General features: G+C 47.5%; 1 protein-coding gene and 1 pseudogene across 2 annotated transcripts in view; one reads left to right on the top strand and one right to left on the bottom strand.

Annotated features, from left to right (window-relative positions):
- LOC120238905 (up-regulator of cell proliferation) overlaps positions 1–24,663 on the bottom strand; it is a 32,381-nt gene extending 7,718 nt beyond the window's left edge. Inside the window, exons 1-2 of one of the 2 annotated variants that reach the window (XM_039242987.1) lie at positions 24,560–24,663; positions 8,996–9,066 (exon numbers count right to left, since the gene is read on the bottom strand). In XM_039242987.1, the coding sequence (XP_039098918.1) occupies positions 8,996–9,066; positions 24,560–24,639 (151 nt within the window). In that variant the 5' untranslated portion in view covers positions 24,640–24,663. Of the gene's footprint in view, positions 1–8,995; positions 9,067–23,697; positions 23,766–24,559 lie in introns of those variants that run through there. The other variant, XM_039242988.1, reaches the window with a different exon arrangement.
- On the top strand, positions 14,069–14,152 carry LOC120238933 (annotated as a pseudogene).
- Positions 24,664–25,056: the final 393 nt, after the last annotated feature.

Below are 25,056 nucleotides of genomic sequence, written 5' to 3'. Positions count from 1 at the left end.
CTCTCTCTCTCTCTCTCTCAAAAATAAACATTTAAAGAATGCACATTACAGAAAATTTACTACCTTGCACATTTGTGGGTGTACAGCTGAGTGGTGTTGAATCCGTTTGTTCACTGTTGTGCCGTTATCCACCATCCACACTGTGAATATGGAGTCCTAATTGTACTAGAGAGTAACTTCCGTTCTCCTCCCAACTCAGTCACCGGAAACTCTGTGACTCTCAGTGCCTCACATACATAGAATCACACAGCATTTGTCTTTTCGTAACTAGCTTATTTCCCTTGGTTTGACGTCCTCATGGTCCATTCATGCCGTAGTGTATGGTGGTGTTTCCTTCCTTTTTAAGGCTGAATCTTATTCCATTGTGCAGATGGATCACATTTGGGTAATCTCTCCAGGTGGTTGTGGACACTTGGGTTGCTTTCATGTTTTAGCTCTCGTGATGACTCTATCAATATAGGTGTACAAAGATCTCCTGCAGACCTTGCTTTCAATTCTTTGGGCCCCATACCCAGAAATGGAACTGCTAGACCGTATGGCATTTCTATATTTAATTTTTTGTGGAAGCTCCACCTGGTTTTCCCCAGCTGCCATACCCATTCATGCTCCCACTGGCGGTGCACAAGGCTCCAGCTCTACTACATCCTCACCTGGACTTATTCTTGTCTCTCTTGCTCTTTATTGTGACAGTGGCCATGGTGGGTGTGAGCGGTATAGCACTGTGGTTTTTATTTGCATGTCACTAGTGACTAATGATGTTGAGTTCACTGCCCATTCCTGTATTTTCTTTGGAGAAATGTCTGTTCGAGTCTTTTGCCCATTTTTAAACTGTGGTATTTTTTTTAATTGTTGAGTTTTAGTTCTCCAGATGTTCTAGTTATTAATCCCGTGTCAAATCCATGGTTTGGAAATTCTCTCCCATTCTATGCATTCCTTTTTTACCCCATGGATGGTGTTATCTGACACACAAAATGTTTAAAGTTTCATGCAGTGCAATTTGTCTATTTTTCTTTTGTTGCCTGTGCCTTTGGGGTCACATCTAGGAAATCACTGCCACATCCAAATGTGTGAAGCTTTTGTTCAGTGTTTTCTTCCAAATATTTGTTGTTTTAAGTCCTACACATAGATTACATGATCCATTTTGAGTTAACTTTTGTATATAGTATTGGGTAAAGGACTGACTTCATTATTTTGCATGTGAACATCCAGTTTTCCCAGCACTGTTTGTTGGAAACACGATCCTGTACCCAGTGAATGTTCTCAGCACCCTCGTCAAAAATCACTTGACTGCACGCATAAGGGTTTACTTCTGGGCTATTCCATTATAGAATATGGCTATTCCTATGTATCTGTCTTTATGCCAGTACCACACTGTTTTGATTATTATAGCTTTGTAGTAGGTTTTGAAATCAGGAAATGAGTCTTCCAGTTCTGTCCTTCTTTCTCAAGATTATCTTGGCTATTCACTGTCCCTTAAGATTCCATATGAAGTTTAGGATGGGCTTTCCCTTTTTCTGCAAAATATGTAATTGGCTTTTTTTTTATTATTTTTTTAATGTTTTATGTATTTCTAGGAGAGAGAGAGAGACAGCGTGAGAAGGGGAGGGTCAGAGAGAGAGGGAGTCACAGACTCTGAAACAGGCTCCAGGCTCTGAGCTGGCAGTCAGCACAGAGCCCAATGCGGGGCTCGAACCCACGAACCGCGAGATCATGACCCAAGCGAAAGTTGGACGCTTAACTGACTAAGCCACCCAGGCGCCCCTGTAATTGGCTTTTTGATAGGGTTTGCAATTAATCTGCAGATCACTTTGGATAATACTGACATCTTAACAATATTAAGTCTACCAATCCATGAACATGGGATGTGTTTCCATTTATTTATATCTTCTTTAATTTCTGCAGCAATGTTTTATTTTATTGTACAATTCTCTTCCCTCCCTGGTTAACTCCTAAGTACTTTATTCTTTTTGATGCTACTGTAAATGGACTGTTTTTGTAATTTCCTCTTCAGTGTGTTCACTGTTAGTGTTTACAAATGTAACTGGTTTTTGTGTGTTGACTGAATTTATTAGTTCTAACAGCTCTTTTTGTGGAATCTGTATGATTTTCTACATATAAGATAATATCATCTCCAAACAGGGATAATTTTACCTCTTCCATTCCCATTTGGATGCTGTTTATTTCTTTTTCTCCCCTCACTGCTCTGGGCGGGATTTCCAGTACGAGGTTGGGCATGAGTGGTGACGTGGGTGTCTCCTGATCTTAGAGGAAAAGCTCTGTCTCTCACCCCCGATTCTGCTGTTTGCTGTGGGTTGTCCACATGGAGATAGATTCCATCTACTCCTACTTTGTAAAGTCTTTTCATCAAGAAATGGTAGGGAATTTCATCAAATGTTTTTTCTGCATCAATTAAGATGATCACTTTTTCCCTTCATTTTGTTGATGTGGTTGACACTACCCTTGCATTCCAAGAATAAATCCTACCTGGTCATGGTATAACACCTTTTTAATATGCTAGTGAATTTTGTTTGGTGTTTTGCTGAATATTTTCACATCAGTGATCATAAGGGATACTGGTCTATAGTTTCCTTTTCTTGTAGGATCGCTGTCTGGCTTTGCTTCAAGGTTATGCTGGCCTCAAGAATGAGTTAGGAAGTTTTCCCTTCCTTCAACTGTTTAAAAAAGTTTGAGAATAGGGGCACCTGGGTGGCTCAGTCAGTTAGCTATTGGGCTTTGGCTTAGGTCATGATCTCGCAGTTCATGAGTTTGAGCCCCACATCGGGCTCTGTGCTGACAGCTCAAAGCCTGGAGTCTGCTTCAGATAATATGTCTCCTTCTCTCTCTGCCCTGCCCCTACGCATGCTCACTTGCTCTCTCTCTCTCGCTCTCTCTCAAAAATAAATTTAAAAATTTTTTTAAAGTTTGAGAAGGACTGGAAGTAGTTCTTTAAATATTTGTAGAGTTCACCAGTGAAGTTATCAGGACCAGAGTTCTTCCTTATCAGGAGATTTTTTTTTACGTTTATTTTTGAGAGAGAGACAGAGCATGATCTGGGTTGGAGCAGAGAGAGAGGGAGACACGGAATCTGAAGCAGTCTTCAGGCTCTGAGCTATAAGCACAGAGCCCGATGTGGGGCTCAAGCCCACGAACTGCAAGATCACAACCTAAGCCAAAGTCAGATGCTTAACCGACTGAGCCACCAGGTACCCACTGTCAGGAGATTTTTTATTACAAATTCAACCCCCTTACTTCTTATAGGTTTATTCAGATTGCTCATTTCTTTTTGATTCAGTCTTAGTGGGTTTTACGCTTCTAGGAATTTGTCTTTTTCATATAGGTTAAACAATTTTTTGGCATACAATTGTTCACAGTACTCTCTCATAATCCTTTTTATTTCTGTAGAATCAGTAGTAATGTCCCATGTACATTTCTGATTGATTTTAGTGATTTGAGTCTTCTCTCCTTTTTTCTTAGTCAATGTAGCTAAAAGTTTGTCAGTGTTGTTGATCTTGTCCAAGAACTCACGTCCAGTTTCACTGATTCTCTGCACCGTTTTTCTACTCTCTGTTTTATTGATCCCTGCTCTAATCTTCCTTCCTCCTGCTAGCTACAGGTTTCATTTGTTCTTCTTTTTCTAGTTCCTATAAGTTGTAAAATTATGTTGTTGATTTGAGATGTTCCTTATTTAAAATTTTTAAAATAATGTTTATTTTTTGAGACAGCGAGCAAGCAAGCATGCACGAGTTGGGGAGGAGCAGAGAGAGAGGAAGACACAGAATCCAAAGCAGGCTACAGGCTCTGTCAGCACAGAGCCCAGCGCAGGGCTCAAACCCCACGAACCACGAGATCATGACCTGAGCAGAAGTCAGACACTTAACTGACTGGGCCACCCAGACGCCCTAGATGTTTATTTTTTTTTTTAAGTTTATTTATTTTGAGAGAGACAGAGACAGAGTGTGCAGTGGAGGGACAGAGAGAGGGAGAAAGAACCCCAAGCAGGCTCTGAATTTTCAGTGCAGAGCTCGACATGGGGCTCAAACTCACAAGCCGTGAGATCATAACCTGAGCTGAAACCAAGAGTTGGACACTTAACCAACTGAGCCACCCAGGCGCCCACATGTTTATTTCTAATGTAAGTGCTTATAGCTCTAAATTTTCCCCCTAACACTGTTTTTGCTGCATCCTACATGTTTGGGTATTGTGTGTTTTTGGTTTCATTTGTCTCTAAGCATTTCCTAACTTCCTTGAGATTTCTCCTTGGAAATCCTGGTTTAAAGTGTGTTGTTTAGTGTCCACAACTTTTACAATTATTCAGTTTTAGGTTTCATTGATTTCTAACTACACCCCACAGTGCTCAAACACTTTGTATGATATTTGTCTTGTAAAGTCTCTGTACACTTGACTTGTGGAACTATATAGATATATCCTGCAAAATGTCCCATGTACACTTTACAAGAACAGGTGTGTCATGCTGCTGGGTGAAGTGTTCTCTATGTCTGTTAGATGCAGACAGTTTACTGTGTTGTTTAAATCCTCTACTTCCTTTCCTGTCTTCTGGTTGGTTGTTCTATCCATTTTTGTGAGTGGGGTATTAATGTTCCCAACTAATACTGTAGAGCTATTTCTCTTTTCTATAAAATTTTTTCAAATATTTTGATGGGCTGTCATCAGGTGTGTGAATGTTTATAATTATCATATCTTCTCACTGTATTGAATCTTCTATTAATACACAATGTCCTTGTTTGTCTCTTGCAACCTTTTTTATGTGGAATCTATTTTGTCTGATATTGGTATAGCCACTCCTACTATCCACTGGTTATTATCTGCATGGAATACCTTTCTCCATCCTGTCACTTTCAACTTGTTTGTGTCTTTCGATCTCAAGTTGAGTCTCCTGTAGACAGCATATAGTTGGATCAGGTTTTTATACATTCTCCCAATCTGTCTTTTCATTGGAGAGTTTAATCCCTTTATATTTAAAGTAATCACCGACAAGGAGCCACTTACTTCTGTCATTTTGCTATTTGTTTTCTATATGCCCTATATACACCCCAAAACTCTGTCCCTTTACATTCTATCCCCACCTCTTTTGGTTGTTGATATCACAAAATCAGATCTTGATGCCCCAGAACATAAACTGAATGCCCCAGAACTTAAACTACTAATTCTTTCAAATGCATTAGTCTCATAAATTATGCAGAAAACAAGATTTGGAGTTAAAAACCAAAGTTATAGTGATATTACTATTACATTTTTTTCTTTAAAATGTATTAGTCTCATGTCATATAGAAAACAAGAAATACAATTACAAACCATTATTAGAATTGTTACATTAGCTATTATATTACTCATGTCTTTACCTTTATTGAGATCTTTACATCTCAATACATTAATAATACAGTCACTGTTTAATGTCCTTTCTTTTTACCTGCAGAATTCCTTGTAGCATTTTCTGCAGGGCAACTGCAAGGTCACCAACTTCCTCAGCTTCTCTTTACCTGGGAATATCTGTTTCTGCTTCACTTTTTTTTAAAGTAGGCTTCATGCCCATCATGGAGCCCAATATGGGGCTTGAACTCATGACCTTGAGGTCAAGACCTGAGTTGAGATCAAGAGTCAAAAGCTTAACTGAATGAACCACTCAGGCATTCCTCTCCTTCCCTTTTGAAGGACAGATTTGCTGAGTATAGGATTCTTGGCTCACAATTTTTGTTTGTTTAGCACTTTATTTTTATTTTTTTAGCACTTTAAATATATATTCCCACTGTCTTCTGGTTTCCAAAGATGAGAAATCTAGAGATGATCTTAGAGTGTCCTGTGTATGTGATGATCTGCCTCTCTGCTGCTGCCATCAAGATTCAGTCTTTCTCTTCTCTAAGTTTAATTGTAACATGTCTCAGTGTGGGTCCCTTAAAATTCATCTTATCTGGACTTTGTTGAGTTTCTTGGATTTTATATGCATGTCTTTTTAGGAGGTTCTCAACCATTATTTCTTTAAATATTCTTTCTGCCCTTCTCTCTCTCTCTCCCCTCCTTCTAGGATGCTCACAATGAGTACCTACTGATGGTGTCCCATGGGCATCTGAAGCTCTATGTGCTTTTCTTCAATCTTTTCTCTTTCTGGTTTTCAGCCTCCATAAGTTCCATTTTTCTGTCTTCAAGCGAACTGATTCTTTCCTCCATCTGCTCAATCTGCCTCTCAAATCCACAAGTGAGGTCTTCATTCTGGTTACTGTAGTTTTTGACTCCAGAATTTCCTTTAGTTTCTTAGGCTTTCTGGCTCTTTATTGATATTATTGTTTACTTCATATATCATGTTCTCGATTTTCTCCACATTTTCCTACAGATTTCTGAGCATCTTTAGGACCACTGTCTTAAAGTCTTTGCCTAATACATCTGCCCTAAATCTTTTCAGAAACCACTTTTGTTCAATTTATTTTTTCTTTGAATGGGGATATTTCCCTGTTTCTTTGTGTGCCTTGTGATTGCTTTACTGTGCACTGGACATTTGAATCTAATAATGTGGTAACTCTGGAAATCAAATACACCCACCTTCCCCAGGGTTTGCTGTTCTTTATTATTGTTTTTATTTGTTGGGTTTTGTAGGCAATCTCTGTGCTCAGGAGCAAACAGAGGTGTGAAATTTAGGTCCTCTGAGGTCTTTTCTGAAACCCTCTTTATTTAGGTGTGTACACTCACTGTCTAATTTCCCAAAGATGCATTTGATTTTGAATGTTCTAGTCTCTAATGTCTGACTCCCAAAGGGGAAAGAGCAAAAAGTTAATGGGAGGAAGGATGTTGGTCTTAAAATCCCCTGGAAGTCACTTCAGCTGGAGGAGGACGGGCTTGTGACAATGAGGAAGGGGCAGCAACAGCCACGGCCACCCTGGGTGTCTGCACCTCTGTGATCAGAGGCAATAAGCAGCAGCGCAGAGGTTCCCGGTACTTGGGCAGGGTTCTTCCTACCCACTCTAGCTAGCTCCCACCAGCCATGCACAAGCTGCTGTAGGACCGTGTGCACCTTAGCCTGCCACTTGTCAGGGAATGGGAGGCAGGGAGCTGCTACTGCGCTAGGAGACATAACTTACCAAGTTAACTGCAAATTTACTCCCCAAGCCTTCCCCTGGAAGTTGCAAACCTCCACCCAACTCCAGAGTTACAGGGCAGTTAACGGAAAGATCCACCAGTCAAGTGCTGTGCAGGCTGGGAGACAGATTCCTGGTGCTTCCTGTTCTGCTACCTTTCCAGAATCCTCTTAGATTTCTTAAATTTCTTTTAAAGAATGAACTAAAGGCCCCATCTTGGGCTCTGTGCTGACAGCATGGAGCCTGCTTGGGATTCTTGGGATTCTCTCTCTCCCTCTCTCTCCCTGCTTGGGATTCTTGGGATTCTCTCTCTCCCTCTCTCTCCCTGCCCCTCTCCTGCTTCTTCTCTTAAAATAAATAAACATTTTTTACAAAAATAAATTTAAAAGATAAGGAATGAGCTATGAAGTAATTAGCATCCTCAGATGGAGGTGAGGTAAGTACACTCTGTAGGGGGATTATATATAAAACTAATCCATACTTTTAAAAATCAGGAGTGTGGATATCCCTGGCAAAGGCGGGGGTGGGGGGGGCGGCTACTGGGGGAATGATGTGTTTGGCTTTCTTTGTCCGATGCTGCTTAAGATCGGTCCGTTCATGTTTGTGAAAATTTCTCCAGTTACACACTGGGAATGTAGGCACTTCTTTGGGTGTACATCACACTTCCATACAACTTCTTTCTTAATCCTATAGGTTGAAGAGTTTGCTTTAAATCTTATTAATGAAACAGGCTGAAGAGGAAATCACATACCTCCAGAAGAAAATTTTTTTAAATAATTATGGGAGGCTTATTCACTGGAGAGATAAATATGGGACTCTGCAGAGGTAGCAGAGTGTATCTGAGTCTCAGTTTCCTCAAATGAAACAAAGGACCAATAGTAACTAACCACCCAGCTCACAATAGGCAGCCAGTGAGGGGATTCCCTCCCCCAGCCACCCCCTGCTGCCTCCCCAGTCTCTCTAGAGCAAATTCGTGTTCCAACAGAAATCCCTGTGGTCAAGGAATGTTCTGTGTCTGCATGTCCAACAAGCACATGAAATATACATGGTGTAATCAAGGGACATATTGTGTACCTAAGTGCCTACTGTACTGAACAGCACATTCTAGATCTTTAGAAGCTGTAAGGCTTTGGCCAATTTCTACTTGACCCCTATTTTGCTGTGAGGCTTGACCTGGCCATTACTTCCCCCAGTGCCTACCTTCTAGAACAGAAGCTCCACAAAGACAAGGGATGCGGGTCACTGCTTTCACTATTTACTATATTCACAGTGCCTACTCCAGTGCCCACACATGGTGAGTGGTCAACAAATACTTGTTTGAATGAAGGAAATAAAACACAATTTGATTAATCCAGACTTCTTTGGATATTTTTGTGGGGTTATCTTTGCATGCCACTATGAAGTCCAATAGGACATATTTATTTCGAGAACCACTGAATTAGTGATAGATCCAACACAAATTTCTAAGAGAAAAGGTGTCAGATGTGTGGCCACCATACCTCAAAGCTGAAGTCGTGAGAGGGAGTCCAAGCCACAGCCCCCAAACCCCCTGAGAAAGAGACGCAGCCCATGTGAACCATGGCCAGGAAGACCACGAGCCACAGCCTGCTTGGGACAGCTTTATCCCTGTTGTCCCAACATAGCACTCACAAGTGCCCCAGTCACAAACTAGACAGTCACCCTAAGCAAGACTCAGGGTGGCAGGGATGACATGCTTGAATTGGACCATACATTCCTGTTGGAAACTGAATCCTACTTTGAATATATGAAGTTTAAAAGGCCCTTAGATGGAATCTTTTCACAAAAGGAAAAACAAAAGGCTTAGGCTTATTTATTTCTGAGGCCTGTGCCCCACCCCTGCCCAGGACTCTGCCACAACTAGCTTCTGCACAGGTGCTGGCCCCCATTACCTGCAATGGCCACAGCGGTCTGTCTCTCAGATGTTTTTATTTCTGGGGCCACTTCTCCCAAATCCGAGCGTCTGAAACAATTCCAAAGGAAAAGTGTAATGACAATAATGAAGTAATACCACAACTTGATTCTACCTATCAAGTTGGCTGCACGTCAGAACGAACCTCTTGGGAGGACTTGAAAACTATAAATCCTGGCTGCACCCCAGCTCGTCGAAACCAGACCTGGGGTCTGGGCCTGGATGGCACGGCTTTGAAGAACACCCTTGGCAATCCCAATGTGCAGCCACCGCGGAGAAGCGCTGGTGGAGAAGACCCAGCCCTCTGCAACCACAGGCCAGAGCTCACTTCGTCATTCAAAAAGACAGAAAAACATGCATACCCTTTGACCACTTCTAGGCTAAGGAAATAATTAAGATTTATTTACAAAGGTGTTGATGCCAGCTTTACATATAATAGTGAAAAATTGGATGCCTTTTAAAATCAAAGTCCAGAGGCACCTGGGTGGCTCAGTTAGTTAAGCGTCCGACTTTGGCTCAGGTCATGATGTCACGGTTTGTGGCTTCGAGCCCCACATCGGGCTCTGTGCTGACAGCTCAGAGCCTGGAGCCTGCTTCAGATTCTGTGTCTCCCTCTCTCTCTGACCCTCCCCTGCTCATGATGTCTCTCTCTCTCTCTCAGAAATAAATTTTAAAAAAACATTAAAAAATTTAAAAAAATAAAATCAAAGTCCAATTACAGAGAAGTGCAGTACAGTCCTATTATGTAGTCATTAGAAAATACTGTATGGATCGCACTCTGTGGATACAAAGATGTTGGACGATGTTATGGAATGACATTAATGATATATTCTTTTTTTTTAATGTTTGTTTATTTTGAGATTAAGATTGAGATTGAGAGAGAGAGAGAGAAAGTCGAGGAGGGACAGAAGAGAGAGATGCAGGGAGAAAATCCCAAGCAGGACGCACACTGTCAGCACAGAGCCTAACATGGGACTCAAACTCACAAACTATGAGGTCATGACCTGAGCCGAAATCAGGAGTCAAATGTTCAACTGACTGAGCCATCCAGGCACCCTGACATTAATGATATATTCATTAGTGGAGGAAAAGCCAAGTTTCAGAACAACATGCATAGCCTGACAACGTTTCAATAAAATTGTGCGTATTTGCATATTTCTCTACAGGTGTAATAAGAAGATCTAGAAGGATGTTCATCAAGAGTTAACAGTGTGGGCAGGGAGGGGTGGTCCTGAATTCTTTCAAGTAGGTTTGGTAAGTGTAGTCCATTGAAGAATAAACTATTTTAGATATATTAGAGGAATGAGTAAGTGTGCTGATTTTGTCAGGATCCAGGGTTCCACTAGTGAAGAAGGGATGCACAAATACGGAAAGAAGAAGCTAGAACAAGAACTCCCAGGGGCGCACTGAACCGGCGGAGCCAGTGTGAATGTATGATTTCTACACGCTCGCATGTACACGTTTGTATTTACATGCATATCTCTCCTAGCTCCATCCACAGAAAGGGCCAAACAGCAAAGATATTCTATCATAGCAGGGAGTGCACCAAAGTGCACCATTCCACACTAAAAGACAGTGGGTCTCCTGGGAGAGCTGGCTGACCCCGGGGCCGGGAGAGAACAAGAAGAGTCTGAGATCTTACTCCAGAAAATAAGGAAGTGCTCAAAAAAATGCTAGGGTATGTCACAGAACACAGGTGCCAGCTTGAAGAGGCTCCCACTGCCAAGTCTGGGGCAATTTGAGTGTAAGCATAATAAATACCTTAACTAATGAAAAACCACTGAAAAACAGGAATGAATGAGTCCAGAGAGGCAATGAATAAAACAAACTGGGGGAGGGGAGAAGGCTCTTGCTTACAACCATCTGATGTGCGAGTGCTGCACCTGGAGTAGCATCACTTGGCAACCATCTCGATATCAATGAAGAAGTTCAAGCCAGGGACGCCTGGGTGGCTCAGTCAGTGAGCGTCCAACTTCAGCTCAGGACATGATCACATGGTTTGTGAGTTTGAGCCCCGTGTTGGGCTCTGGGCTGACAACTCAGAAGCTACTTGGGATTCTCTCTCTCCCTTGCTACCTGCCCCTCCCTCGAGTGCACATGTACTATTTCTCTCTCTCTCTCTCTCTCTCTCTCAAAATATCTCATCACAGACTGCTTCTTAGGGGCCAGGGAGAAAAAAAAAACCTAGTAATTACAACAATGGGCACTTGGGCAATACCTGACTGGTGATCAAATTAGTGACAATGTGACAGAAGGCCACTATGTATCCCAGCCATGGCACCCTGAGAAAGGACTTGTCACCAGGCAGTGATCCGGCTAAGAATGAAAAGTCCTGGTCTAATGTGGGGACAAATCCAAAATGGAAAGTCACCTGGAGCAGAGAACTATATTATCCCAAAGTCACAGAGATCACAACAAAGGTGGAGGAGACGTTTCAGATTCAAGGTGCTGGAGAGATGTGAAAACAAAATGCAGGACCTGACCCCACACTAGATCCTGAACTGGAGGGAGAGGCTTTGGGATCAAAAGACAGGACTGAAATGTGGGCGCTCTGAGTGTTGAACGTGTGGACACTGATGACGGTACTGCATCTGTAAGAGAATATCTCTGCTCTCAAGAAACAGACCCCGAAGGATCTGGGGAGAAAGCAAGATGCTATATGCAACTGACTCTCTAATGGTGAAGAAAGATTATGCATGAGTGTACTCGTGTGTGTACATAAACACACATGCAGCAAGAGATGGAGGATGAGATATGAAAATGGTGAGCTAAAATATAAAAAAATAGCAGACTCTGGATAAGGGGTCTTTTCATTTTTTATCATTTACCTATACGTACAAATTATTTTAATAAAAATAAAGTTTATTTTGTCTTATTTGCATTCTTTAAGTGCAAGAAGCATGTATTGACTTAATAAAACCAAAAGAGCTTTAAAATGATGCAGTAAGCGGGGTCTAGGCCAGAATATGATGTGCAGGTGCTCCAAGGACACCTGAGGCTCTGCCACCTATTCCAGGAGTGCTTGTACACTCAACTCTGGAAGGGGCCCTCAGGCTACCTAGCCCAGATAATTCCCCAGCAAACAAGTCACATCCGCAGTCCCAGAGGAAATTCTAGAACCCTTGGCTCCTCTGCCGGATGGGTCTCTGGGCGTCTGGTCCTCTGCCTGCTGTGAGGAGAGTCCTGGAAGCACAACGATCACTGTGTTTGTGGTTGTTTTAGTCACTGTATGGTGCAGAGTGCTAAGCTCTGCCCCCGATGCTGATAAAAAATGAGTTTTCATTGCCTTTGTAATAAGAAAACAAACTAACCTTAAAAGTAGAGAACAGGACAGGTAAAAACTAGCTCCCAGAGTAGAAGAAGGCGTGGTCTGGCCTCACACAGGCCACCTGAGGTCCCAGCAGGGGGAGAGGTGGAAACAGGGGACAGGTGTTTAGGGCCGGGGCTCCTCCCAGGACAGGAACTGAACTTCAACCCTTTCCTTCCCACACAAGAAAGCAGGCAATGAAAGTGGTATTATCACAGGGATCCCGTCCTGTACTGCTGTCCACAAACTGCACATCTGATGCAGCCTCTGTGTTATGAACGGAACAAAAGGCCCAGCCTGGCAGGGGATCAGAAGCTCCGCTCTGTCCAGCGCTTTTTACCTTATGATCTACTTTCAACCCTTTCACAGCCTTAATTGTGCTCAAACTCCTTTGCTGAAACTGTCACCCCCAGTATGACTACATTTGGAGACAGGGTCTGTGGGGAGTGTGATACTCTGATTTATAACAATTTATTTGGTTCATCTCCATTCCTGGCACACAGCTCCTAAAAACCCTTGGGATTTTTTTTGGGGGGGGGGGGTAGGGTGGGTAAAGGTGCCTCTTGTAATGTTAATGAGTGAGTTTGGGAAAGCACGGGGGTGGGGGGACAGGTGGTCTGGGGACCTGACTAACTACATGGTTACAGGATTGGAACCTGAAGTCTGTGGGTGGGAGGGGCTGGAGGTTGAATCAATTACCAATGGCCCATGAGTTCATCAATCATGCCTGTGTACTGAAGCCTCCACAAAACCCCAAAAGGACAGGGTTGTGAGAGCTTCCAGGTTGGTGAGCACATGATCTGACGATCTGAGAGGGCAGGGAAACTCCGTGCCCCTTCCTCTGCACCTCTCTGGTGCATATCCTCCATTTGGCTATTCCTAAATTACGCCTTTTACAACAAATGGGTAATCTAGTAAGTAAAACGTTTCCCAGAGTTCTGTGAGTCACTGCAGCAATTAGCTGACCCCAAGGAGGAGTCATGGGAACCAGATTCACACCAGGTCAGCCAGAAGCACAGGAGGCAACCCAGACTCTCACAGGGGTATCCTAGGCAGGGGTTCACAGGAGCCCCGATCTGTAGTCCATCGGTCACGAGCACAGCAGTGGCCTGGGGCCTGCAGCGTGGAAGTGGAGCTGGGGGTGGGGGTTGGAGGGAGGGTGGTCTTGTAGGTTGGAACCCTGAACCTGGGGTATCTCATGCTGTCTCCAGGTAGACAGGGTTAGCAATGAGCTCAATTTCAGACACCCTGCTGATGCCTCAGAATTGTTTGTTGGTGTTGACAGAACCTCCCCTCAACATTAGAATTGAGTCAAGAATACCATTTTTGGAGTAAATACAGTTAAATGAGGTCACAAGCCTGGGGCGTATGGAAGGCTGGCTCTCTCTCTGCACTTCACAGAAAAGGTCACGTGAGGGCACGGTGAGAAGGTGGTCGTTCACAAGCCAGGGAGAGAGGCCTCAGGAGAAACCACGTGTGGCCACGTGGCAGTCAGGGCACCCGGCCTCCAAGACCATGTGCCACGAGTCTATTGATTACGGTACCATGAGCACAGCAACACCATACCCAAAAGGTGCCATGAGGCAGAAATGGTGCACAGGCCTGCCCACCACCACCGTGCGAGCAAACATGGTCAGACCCAAGCCACAGTCCTCTGGCTCCCTCCGGGCTAGTCACTTTTAAGATTCAGGAAGGTTTCAGGTAACTTATAATTACAGCTAGTAATTTCAGAAATCAAAAAAATCAAGCTTTGTGCAGTGGCAGTATCATAGCCAATGATGTTTATCCGAGGTGTGATTAGTGCTAATTGAAAACTTTTCCCAGAAATCCAAAAACTCAGCCCATCTGCCAGGTCCAAATATGGCCCGTCCACAGGCATGCTCATGCGGCCCCATGAGCAGCCCAGGGGGCTTTCTGCTGAGCAGGTGTGGAAAACTACTAACATCACTACTATCTTTTTCTGCTTCCCCAAATAAAAGACAAAAATATAAAATACTGGAAGAATACCAAGAAAATGCCTTTGCTCTTCTGAAAATTACTCAATAGATGAACCAATCCCCTCCCCTTGTTAGTTTATTTCATTGCTACAGCTCATTCTAGCACCTGCTTCCAGGGGACGATGTTCTGTGAGGCCAGTTCACCTCCCCATTAGGGGCCAGAGTGCAGAGCCAAACACGGAAGCCAGCTCAGGCCTTGTGCAGACGTCCGGGGTGGGTGTGGGCTCCCAGCCTCCATGTGGACCAGACATGGGCCATCTCCTCACACAAGGAGTGATCTGACTGCCACCTTGAGGGCCCAGCGCATCTAGCAGTACTTCCTCACTAAGTCAGTGGGCAGACATTGTGGTCTGCACCCTCCAACAGCTCCCTTCGAGTCTGGCAGGAAAATTGAGGGCCCTGACAACTCCCTGGCCGTGTCTCCTGGGTGATGAGGCATGCCACACTTCCTCGTCCTTCTTTTTCCAACTGCCCAGCAGATTTACCTGCAGAGGTTTTCTACGTCCACCTGGAGAATCTGATTCTGAAGACCAGGTGTTCAATGCATGCTGACCCACCTCTGACAACAGACACACCTGTACCTCAGAGTTGAGCGCTTGTTGGGCAGTGTTCTTCAATGCCCAGAACGAACTGTCCAAACCTGGCGAGCAGGGCTAATTCCTAGCAACCAACCCCAATCCTTCACCAGGTGGTGCCAATAAAGCAAGATGGCATAAAACCATTCCAAACAGGATCCTAGATAAATACAGATGCAGCTGCTTCCTGTAATGCAGCCAGCAGCTTACTATCTGCTGCCCTGGATAATAAAGAACCTGCTCAATTTTTGTGGTTTGATGCTGACACCTTCTAAAGACGTGACACTCACCCTCCTGCCCTGCATCTGGGCCAGTGGATGGGAATGACTGGGGACTCCTTCCTTTGGCCCCGGCGGCGGCCCCTCGTCCCATTACCTCTCTTGAAATGAAATAAACCCCGAACCCAGTTGTTCTGCCCAGAAAGCCTCACTAAATTAGTGAGTTAAACCATTCTGGTGTGTGTTTGGGGTTGAAATGTGTCCCCCAAAAAAGATATGTTCAAGCCCTAACTCCAGTACTGTGAGTCTGGCCTTATTTAGAAATATGATCTTTGTAGATGTGATTAGTTAAATCACACAGGGTACAGCAGGTCCTCTTATTAGCAAAGTGTGGTTGGTCCACAGGGAGGAAGACATCGGGCAGGGCAGGCAGAGACTGCAGTGCTGTGTCTATATATAATCCACGGATCACCAGCGGCCACCAGAAGCCAGGGGACAGGGAGGCACCAACCAGGCCCACACCCTTGTTCCAGACTCCTGGCATCCAGAATGGTGGCAGAATATGCTTCTCTTTTCTTTAGGCCACTCAGTTTGTGGCCCCTGTGACAGCATCCCCAGCAGAGTAATAGAGCATGAGTGTGGCTCCCGACAGCTGGATGTGACATTTTCCCCGATATGTACCTTCTCTGCTTCTTGCAAGGACACCAGTCATTGGATGACAGCCCACCGAGCCCAGCATGACCTCATTTTAACTAATCACATCTGCCAGGAGCCAATTTCCAAAAACGGTCACATTCACAGGTATGAGGGGTTAGACTTCAACACGTTTTGGAGGGACATGATTCAACCTCTAACAACATCCAAGCCACACGGAGAGGACATCCCAGCTTTGCAGGGGACCACCCACATTGAAGAGCTTAAATCTATCATTGTGTGCAAGGGCGGGACTGGCTGAAAAAAACAGACGAGACGGGTCCATGGCATGGTGTGAGGGCGGGGACACAAGCAGAGTTGGATGTCACAGCACAAGCGAGATGCTAGCATGTGCAGCCTGGAGTGTAGTCCACAAGCGAGAGTCCACAGCCCCCCCCCCCCACAAGCGGCAGGTGAAGGGAGTGAGATGGACTCCCGTCCCCCAGCAGAACTTCCCCAAAGCATGGGAGGCTGAACCTTGCATGTCAAACAGTGGTGTACTGCTGCTCCCTCAGCAGCCCCCAGGGGCCATAATCATCGCAACATCCCAAGCTGAGCAAGTTGCAGGGAAAGAAATGGGGCTGTGTGCAACAAGGCTGTGTCCTGGGTTCACTGAACAAGAGGAAGTGGCTCGGCATCCTCCATGTCACACCCCACAAGGCTGGCCGTCCCCGCCCCTCACAGCTCATCAGGATGCTGTGAGGGTCTGGGGAGGATTACATGTGGGAAGCAAGTTCATGTAAGGCAGTCAATGTTTTCCTGGGCTTACCCTCACATTTATTCTGTGCCAGGGACTTCCCTAGGAGTTTGGGATTGTTCAGTGAAAGACACAAACGTTCTTGCTCTCAGCTGGGGGAGATGGACAAGTAACAACTTTTAAGTAGAGGGCACACTGGAAGATGCCCGAGGCCTGGGCTGGGGCTGCTGTGGGTAAAAGGGAGGTGGGGGCCCCCAGAGGAGGGGGGGACACAGGAGAGCACAGGCAGGGCAGGGGGCTCCCGGAGGAGGGAGGCCCAGGATGAGCAGGAGGGCAGAGCGAGCAGAGGGAGGCAGCAGGAAGCAGGACAGGTGAGGCTGAGCTCTACAGGCCATAGACAAGACTCTACTTTACTCTGTGGTGGGGGTGTGTGTTGAGTGTAAGTGGCACACCTGTCCAGTGACAAAGGTCAGACCTGGGTGGTGGCAGCACCAGAGTCACTGACACAGGGCTGGGTTCATAGTCTCTGTGAAGGGTTCAGCAGACGGGTCAGAGTGTGTGAAATAGACAGTGCAGGCGGCCGGACAGCCTGACTGACAGGGGGGTGGCATAGGTGGCGGTGGGAGGTCTGGGCTGCCCCCATCTCAAGAGACCGATTGTAAAGAAACTATTTGTGTATCCTCAGCTTCCCAAATTCTCTCACTGGGGTGGGCAGTTTTCCAGATCTGTTTGCAAATAAAGGAATCAAAACCCACAAGCAGTTTACAAATGTGAGAGGAAAACCCCATATACATTGTCAACAACGAGAGAGATGAAGAATCCACATATCAAACAGGCAGCGTCTGTATGAGAACTTCTAGATACTAAAGACTCTGAAAGACTTGAACAAAATGAAAAGGTGTGTCCTGTTTGAGAAAGGAAGGCTTAACACAATTTTCTAAGTCAATGCTCCCTGAATTAACCTGTCTGTGCATCAAGGCTGAAAAACAGATAAGCTGATTCTATAGAGAAATATCTGTACAGTATCTATCAGGAAAATTCTTTTTTTTTTAATGTTTTTTTATTTATTTCTAGGAGAGAGAGAGAGAGACAGCGTGAGCAGGGGAGGGTCAGAGAGAGAGGGAGTCACAGACTGAAACAGGCTCCAGGCTCTGAGCTGGCAGTCAGCACAGAGCCTGACGCGGGGCCTGAACCCACGAACCGCGAGATCATGACCTAAGCGAAAGTCGGACGCTTAACCGACTAAGCCACCCAGGCGCCCCTCTATCAGGAAAATTCTTAAAAAGAACACCAATGAGAGAGGGAGGACAAAACCTGCCAGAGAGTAGGACACAGGACTGCCCACCAGAAATAAAGGCTGCAGGCCTGGCGGGAGAGCAGACAGGCCGCTGGGTGGCAGGAGGCCACAGGCAGGTCCCAAATCCGCAGGGAATCTGGTCTCCGACCCTGGGAGCTCACAGGGCCTGGGGGTTAAAAACAACCTGGAAAAAGTCAAGGCGAACCGTGGCCACTCCTTTCACCAAAGTGACTATCAGCTGCATCTAAGATTTAAATTAGAAAATGAAACAAAAATTGCACTGAAAAGAAATATTAAAGACTTAAAACTCAGAATTGGGAAGGCTTCCTAAAGTCACAGGACAAACAACCAAGACTGAGGAAAAGTACTTGCAACACAAGTGGCAAAAGGCTGGTTTTCTCCATGTACAAAAAGCTACAAATTCATGAAAAAGAGGCAAGAATCCAATGAGAAAACCAAAGTGAGAAAGGGCGCCTCCAAAATGCATGTCAGGTTTAAAACACAGCAAGGAGGACCCAGAGACTGGCTGTGCCCTGGCGCGGGGTTGGGGGGTGGGGTAAGGATGCCTCCGGGGACCTGGGTGTCTCATGCCTGCATTTCCACAAAAGTCCTTTAATACTTTTTGAGATGTGTACCCTGTGTGCATTACTTGTTGCGAACCATAAGGCAACTAAAGGGGCCTGGGGGGCTCAGTCGGTGAAGCACCTGACTCTTGATTTGGCTCAGGTCATGGGTTCATGGGATCAAGCCCTGTGTCAGGGTCTGCCAGTGTGGAGCCAGCCTGGGATTCTCTCTCTCTGCCCCTCCCCTGCTCATACTCCTTCTCTCTCAAAATAAACAAATAAACTTTTTAAAAAGTTTTAAAACAGAAAACTCCCTGACTGGAAAGCCCCTGACACTCGTGGTGCTGGTTAGGAGACCCTCCCCTGAGCTGATCAAGCGCTGGCCCCCGCACCGCACCTAGGTGAGGTTTACTGAGTTGCTCTGCAGAGCCAGGGACGCTTTGCCTACAACACCCCTCTGTAGCTCTCCCTTCTTCTCCAGCAGGGACACACCAGGTGGCTGGTGGCTGCTGTAGCTCATTTGGAAATGGGCAGGGGTAGGGGGCGGCAAAGTCTGCATGCTGCTGGCAAGACCGCGTCCCTTCCCTAGAAGCTACAGGAGCCACTGAGCAGCAAAGGTCTCCTGACAGACTTCTCCTGGAGCAGACACACACCTTGTCTGAGTTCCTCAGTGTCCCCACCCCACAGTGTATTTATGGGTCCTCTCCTCCCCCCGCCCCCTGGTGTGAGGAGCCTATCTAGACCAGGCCAGACTCTGGCAAGAAAGCTGAACTCTTCCCAGAAGGCGAAGCCCCAAAGCCCCAGATCGTTTCCCTTCCCATAGAATGATGGTATTAAGAGTGGATCCTCCCGGATAGGAATGACAAACGGGTAAAATACAGTCTCAGATACTTTTAACTGTCTGGCAGATGATGGGGATCACCTGCCCCAGCGGACATGCTGTTCTGGGACAGGCCTCACTGTGTTAGGTCTCACTTGTGGGGAGTGTGTGGCTAGAACCCTATGTCAACAATGGGATCAAAGACATTGGGACTATTTCTGAGCAAATACAAGTGGTCAGGTAGGAAGTTTCTATCTTTATTTTTTTTTTTTTCAGAATTAAAAGTATTTATTTATTATTATTTTTTAAAATGTTTTATTTATTTCTGAGAGAGAGAGAGAGAGAAACAGCATGAGCAGGGGAGGGTCAGAGAGAGAGAGGGAGACACAGAATCTGAAACAGGCCTCCAGGCTCTGCGCTCTCAGCACAGAGCCCAACGTGGGGCTCAAACCCACTAACCGTGAGATCATGACCTGAGCCAAAGTCGGACGCTTAACCGACTGAGCCACCCAGGCGCCATGGAAGTTTCTATCTTTAAAGACTCGGTGAATGAAGATGCCATTAGCTTCCTAGTTCTTGTTTTTTCAATTTTTTGAAATGGTTTTCTTATTTATGAGAGAAAGAGAGAGAGAGACAGAGTGTGAGTGGGGCAGGGGCAGAGAGAGAGGGAGGCACAGAATCTGAAATGGGCTCTAGACTCTGAGCTGTCAGCACAGACCCGGACGCAGGGCTTGAACTCATGAACTGTGACATCATGACCTGAGCTGAAGTCAGACGCTCAACTGACTGAGCCACCCAGGTGCCCCAGCTTCCTAGTTCTTAACTCAGTAATTCCATCAGACAGGCAAGACTTTTAAAGTCTGATGTCATGTGTTGGGAGGTGCAGAGAGAGGATGGTGGTATGACCACTCGTGAGGACACTTTGGTAGTATCAGGCCCCCTTACTACAACGTCCAGTTCTTTGAACCTACTCTAGAAAAATACTGTGCACGTCCGGGGGGGAGATGTGATGTGCGGCATCATCTTACAGAGAAAACTGGAAACCTCCTTAACTACGTAATGTGACCATGCCACACGATATGATATAAATGTCAAGATTTACATAGACCTGATCCTGGTTCTGACATGGAAAGAACTGCAAACCATACTGTTGGGTGAAGAAAGCAAGCTGCAGAACAATTTGATAGCATTTAAGTAAAAACAGAACAAATATATGCTCCAGAGAGAAAATTGTGTCATGTATATTTTACTACAATATAAAAAAATGGGGGGGAGGGGCAAAGCAAAGAACAAACATAATGTGTAAATGCAAAGGAAAATGTCAGGATAGTTGCCTAGCTAAGACATGGGGAGGGTGAGGCGGGGGGTGGGGGTGAGGGTGGCTGGAGGGAACTACAGATGTATCTGGAAGTCTGCCTCTCTGATAAGAACAGCCTAATAGGGGCGCCTGGGTGGCTTAGTCGGTTAAGCGTCCAACTTTCACTTAGGTCATGATCTCGCGGTTCGTGGATTCAAGCCCCGCGTTGGGCTCTGTGCTGACTGCCAGCTCAGAGCCTGGAGCCAATTTCGGAGTCTGTATCTCCCTCTCTCTCTCTGACCCTCCCCTGCTCACGCTGTCTCTCTCTCTCTCTCCTAGAAATAAATTAAAAAAAAAAAAAAAAGAACAGCCTAATTAAAAATACCCCAAAATAAGGGCACCTGGGTGGCTCAGTCAGTTGATCGTCTGACTTCAGCTCAGGTCGTGATCTTACAGTTCATGAGTTTGAGCCCCATGTCAGGCTCTGTGCTGACAGCTTGGAGCCTGGAGCCTGCTTCACATTCTGTGTCTCCCTCTCTCTGGCCCTCTCCCACCTGCACTCTGTCTGTCTCTCAAAAATAAACATTAACAAATTTAAAAATACACCAAAGTTTTAAAAGTAGTGGTTTATGGAAGTTTGAATTACATTTTTTATTTCATTTTATACTTAATTTGTTTTTTAAATTACCTGCCATTAACAATCTGAAATATAAATATATTTAGCCCAGGTAATCCAGACTTGCTGTCCCTCTAGGTGGGTATAGATGGGTGGCTGTAAGCCTGCTGAGGTGAGAGCCCCTTCAGGATGGGCTGTGGACAACAAAGGCTACAGACTCTGGTCCCACCAACATACACACTGACCCCCAACACTGCACAGGAACCCTAAAAGCCCACCAATGAATCACGGACCCCAGGTTAAGAACCTCTGATCTAGACAACATTTAAAGCCACAGAAATGGGGGTGCCTGGGTGGCTCAACTGGTTAAGTATCTGATTCTCCACAACGGCTCAGGTCATGATCTCACAGTCTGTGTGACTGAGCCCAGTGTTGGGCTCTGCACTGACAGCATGAAGCCTGCTTGGGATTCTCTGTCTCCCTCTCTCTCTCTGCCCCTCCCCCATTCATTCTCTCTCTCTCTCTCTCAAAAATGAACTTAAAAAAAAAAAAAAACACCACAGAAAAGGATGCAATCTGGCAGAGAACACATTGGGATTAGCAGAAAGGGACTACAGAACCCCCAGGACTCCCGACAGCAAAGGCACTGGCAGAGCACAGAAGACCAGCCACAGGGCAGCAAGGACGGGGCTGACGGTAGCAGGGTGAGAAGTCTCGTCCCTCCTGACCCTGCCATGCTGCCGTCACATGGACTCCCCCTCAGTGAGTGGTGGGCAGTGAGCCAGGCCCACAGTCTGGCCTGGCACCCTGGTCTCTACGGAGCTCCAAACTCATGGGGCTGTGGGTCACCTCAAATGTATCTTTCCCTTCGGTGACTTCCTTCTCACCATTCCCTTCTGCTAAATGCCCAGCACACCAGTAAGGGTCTCTTCCTTCTCTCCCAGCTCTCTTGCAGTTTCAGAGCTCCTCCATGAACAGCCCAGCAGAAATCACTGACCCCTTCCCATCCCTGGCCTGAGGCTCAGGACTAGTTTCCATGGCACCGAGTCCAGTGGGCTGGATGTCTGCTGGTCAGCTGACTGAGACAGGCCAGAAAGTCCCAGGAAGGCAGGTCTTGCTGGCTGGACTCTGCCCTACCAGTGAAACCTGCACATTAGGCATCCAGGGGTTACATCTGGAGGTACGCACTGTCCCCAGATGCATACATGCCACAGTGAGTGATCATTCTCTCTACAAAATGAAATAAAGGAAAATGAAAGTTTTGTGACCTCAGCTTTGCAGTGAGTACATGTCAGAACATTACAGTTTAGTAGTAACTGCAGACTCATGGGGTCACCCGCTATGATGCAATATCAAATCTACACTAATGCCACCTGCCACAGGGACACCACTTAGGTAGGGTCTGTTTGCTCACAGAACGGCTTACTAGGCCACCATTAACTCCACCTCTGACCCAGGTCTAAATGCACCATCACGTTTGGAAGACCGGGTAGCAGCTGCATCACAGGCGCAGACATCACCCTGCTTCAACCACTCCCGACAAGAGAGCCCGGAACATGGTGGGACCTTGAACCCGCTGGAATCATTCTGGCCTTTTGAGGGATGGGCCAGTGTTTATTCTATTTATGAGCTCAGAGTCCTGGGTACTTTATAACCAGAGATCCCAGGCCCAGAAAGCCTGCAGGTGGATGTAAAAGACCCACCACTTGGTTATCACAAACCCACTGCTCAATGGTGGCTGAGGACAGAGCCAGCCCCCACCTGTAAGAGGCCTGACATCCTCCTCTCTACCCCACAGGAGCTGCTACCTCAGCTGCCAGGTCTAAGACCCTCTGAATGTGGACAGTAGTCAAATGAAGAATTTTACCAACTAAAGCAATGACCTTGAGGGTAATATTCCTCCTCTGTGAACTGAAGGTATTGGATTAACTGTCATTCTCAGCTTTCATGACTAGTTAGATTATGGAAACAAAAACTAATTATAGTTAATTGCTGAGGTTTTGTTTTTAAAGTAAGGAATTTTTTAAAAAATCACAAACTCGGTGTGTCACCATATTTTCCTCAAGAAAGAACATTTTAGCACCGAGGCAGGGGAAGGCGGTTATGTCAGAACAGGGGCCGCCACCCTGGCGGGGCCCGCGGCCCGGGACTGACCCAGGTCCCGACCCGAAGCCCCGCGGGCGGGCGAGGGGCCTCCCCCATCCCCGGAGACCCTCTGAGATCCACAGGCTGCGCCCCGCTGCTGGGAGGGCCGGCATCCGCTCCTCCGCAAGCAAGTGGAAAACAGCTGCGCAGGGCAGGGCGGGGGCGCCGGCCGGCCAGGCACCGGGTCCTGCGGGCCCAGCGGCTCCCGGACTCTGGGCCGCGCCCGCCCTGCCCCCAGGCCCCCGCCCGGCCGCCCCCGCCCCCGCCCCCGCGCCCCTCGCCCAGCAGCGCCCGCCCAAGGTCTGCGGGAGGGCCGCGGGGCCCGGAGGGCGGGGGTCCGGGCGGGAGGCGCGGGCCAGGGGCAGTGAAGGCGGCCCGCGCCCTCACCTGCACCCGGGGGCTCCCACCTCGCGGCCCGCAGCCCCCTCCCCGGCGCGGCCTTGAGCGCCTCACTCACCCCGGCGACGCCATCAGCGCGGCGAGGTCTCGGCGCTGCCGCCGCCTCCGCTTCCTCCGCGCCGAGCGCCTCCGCCGGGGAGGGGCCTAGCGCCGGCCACGGCCGCCTGCCCGGGCCGCTCCGGGCAGCGGGGGTGCAGGGAGGGGGCCGCGCTCGGGGATGGGGCCCGGGACGCTCGGACAGGGGCCCGGGAGGAGGCCCGGGGCGGCGGGGCTCGGAGTGGTGGCGGTGGGACGCTCGGGGAGGAGGCCCGTAACGCTCCGCCAGGGGCCCCGGGGCGGCGAGGAGGGTTCCCGGGGTGGTGGGGGCACGCGGGGAGGGAGCCCGGGGGGCACTTGGTGGGGGGACCCGGGGAAGTGGGGGGCGTCCGGGGAGGGTCCCCGGGGCGGCGAGGTAGGGACCCGGGGCGGTGGGGGCACTCGGGGACGGAGACTGGGACACTCGGGGAGGGGGCCCGGGGCGATGGGGGGGCGCTCGGGGAGCGGTCCCGGGGCGGCGGGGAGGAGTTCCGGGGGTCGCTGGGACGGCGGAGGGCGCTGGGCTGGGGGAGTCCAGGACAGCGGGTGGCACTCGGAGATGGGGCGGAGGTCGTTCGGGAACTGGGCCGTGGGCGACGGGGGGCTCTCCGGAAGGAGGCGCGGGGCAGCAGAGGGAGACGCTCAGGGAGGGGGCCCGGGGCAGCGGATGGGGGCGCTCGAGGAGGAACGCGGGGGTCGCGGAGCTTGGGGAAGTGTTCGGAAAGAGCCCAGTATCATTTCCCAGAGACCTTGGGTCGGGGGTGGGGGGCGACAAGCATCACTGGGTTGGACCAGAGGAGGGGCAGCCGCGGCGACCCACCGCCCCGAACCGCCCATCGGCCCACCTGCCCAGGTGCCCGCGGGCCAGGACTCTCGCACAAGTGACTAGGTTGCCAAACCAACCGAACACCTGTCCCGGGGCCATGAAGCAGCTGCAGGACTGGGTGAAGTCGACACCTCCCTTCGATCAGAGTTTAATTTCTGTAAGGAAAGCGTTTCTTTAGTCCAGGAGAGCAAGGCGTTGTTAGCACTATTAAGCAAATGGTAACTTTGTTATTTCTTACTTGATGTGCTGTCTTGCACGAATTGCTGGCCTCTCTGAGCCAGTTACCCCTTGTAAAATGTGTATAAAATTACACTGTTCAGCTCTTAAGGACCGTGGAGCACTTTTATTATTCTTTACATTGCGTTATTAAGCAATAGTAATGAGTCTGGGGTTCCTATGGTGCTTTTCACAGATACTGCTTGTGAGTGCTTGAGCCTCAGTGCCTGTTTCAGCAAAATGTTTCAAAAATAAATGAACTCTTGTTAAGTGAAAACGCTTAACATAAAGCTCTGGAAA

Source organism: Hyaena hyaena, unplaced genomic scaffold (genome assembly GCF_003009895.1).
Source record: "Hyaena hyaena isolate Hyena2069 unplaced genomic scaffold, ASM300989v1 scaffold_218, whole genome shotgun sequence".
NCBI classification, from domain to species: Eukaryota; Metazoa; Chordata; class Mammalia; order Carnivora; family Hyaenidae; genus Hyaena; species Hyaena hyaena.
This window is presented reverse-complemented; position numbering and strand designations above follow the sequence as displayed.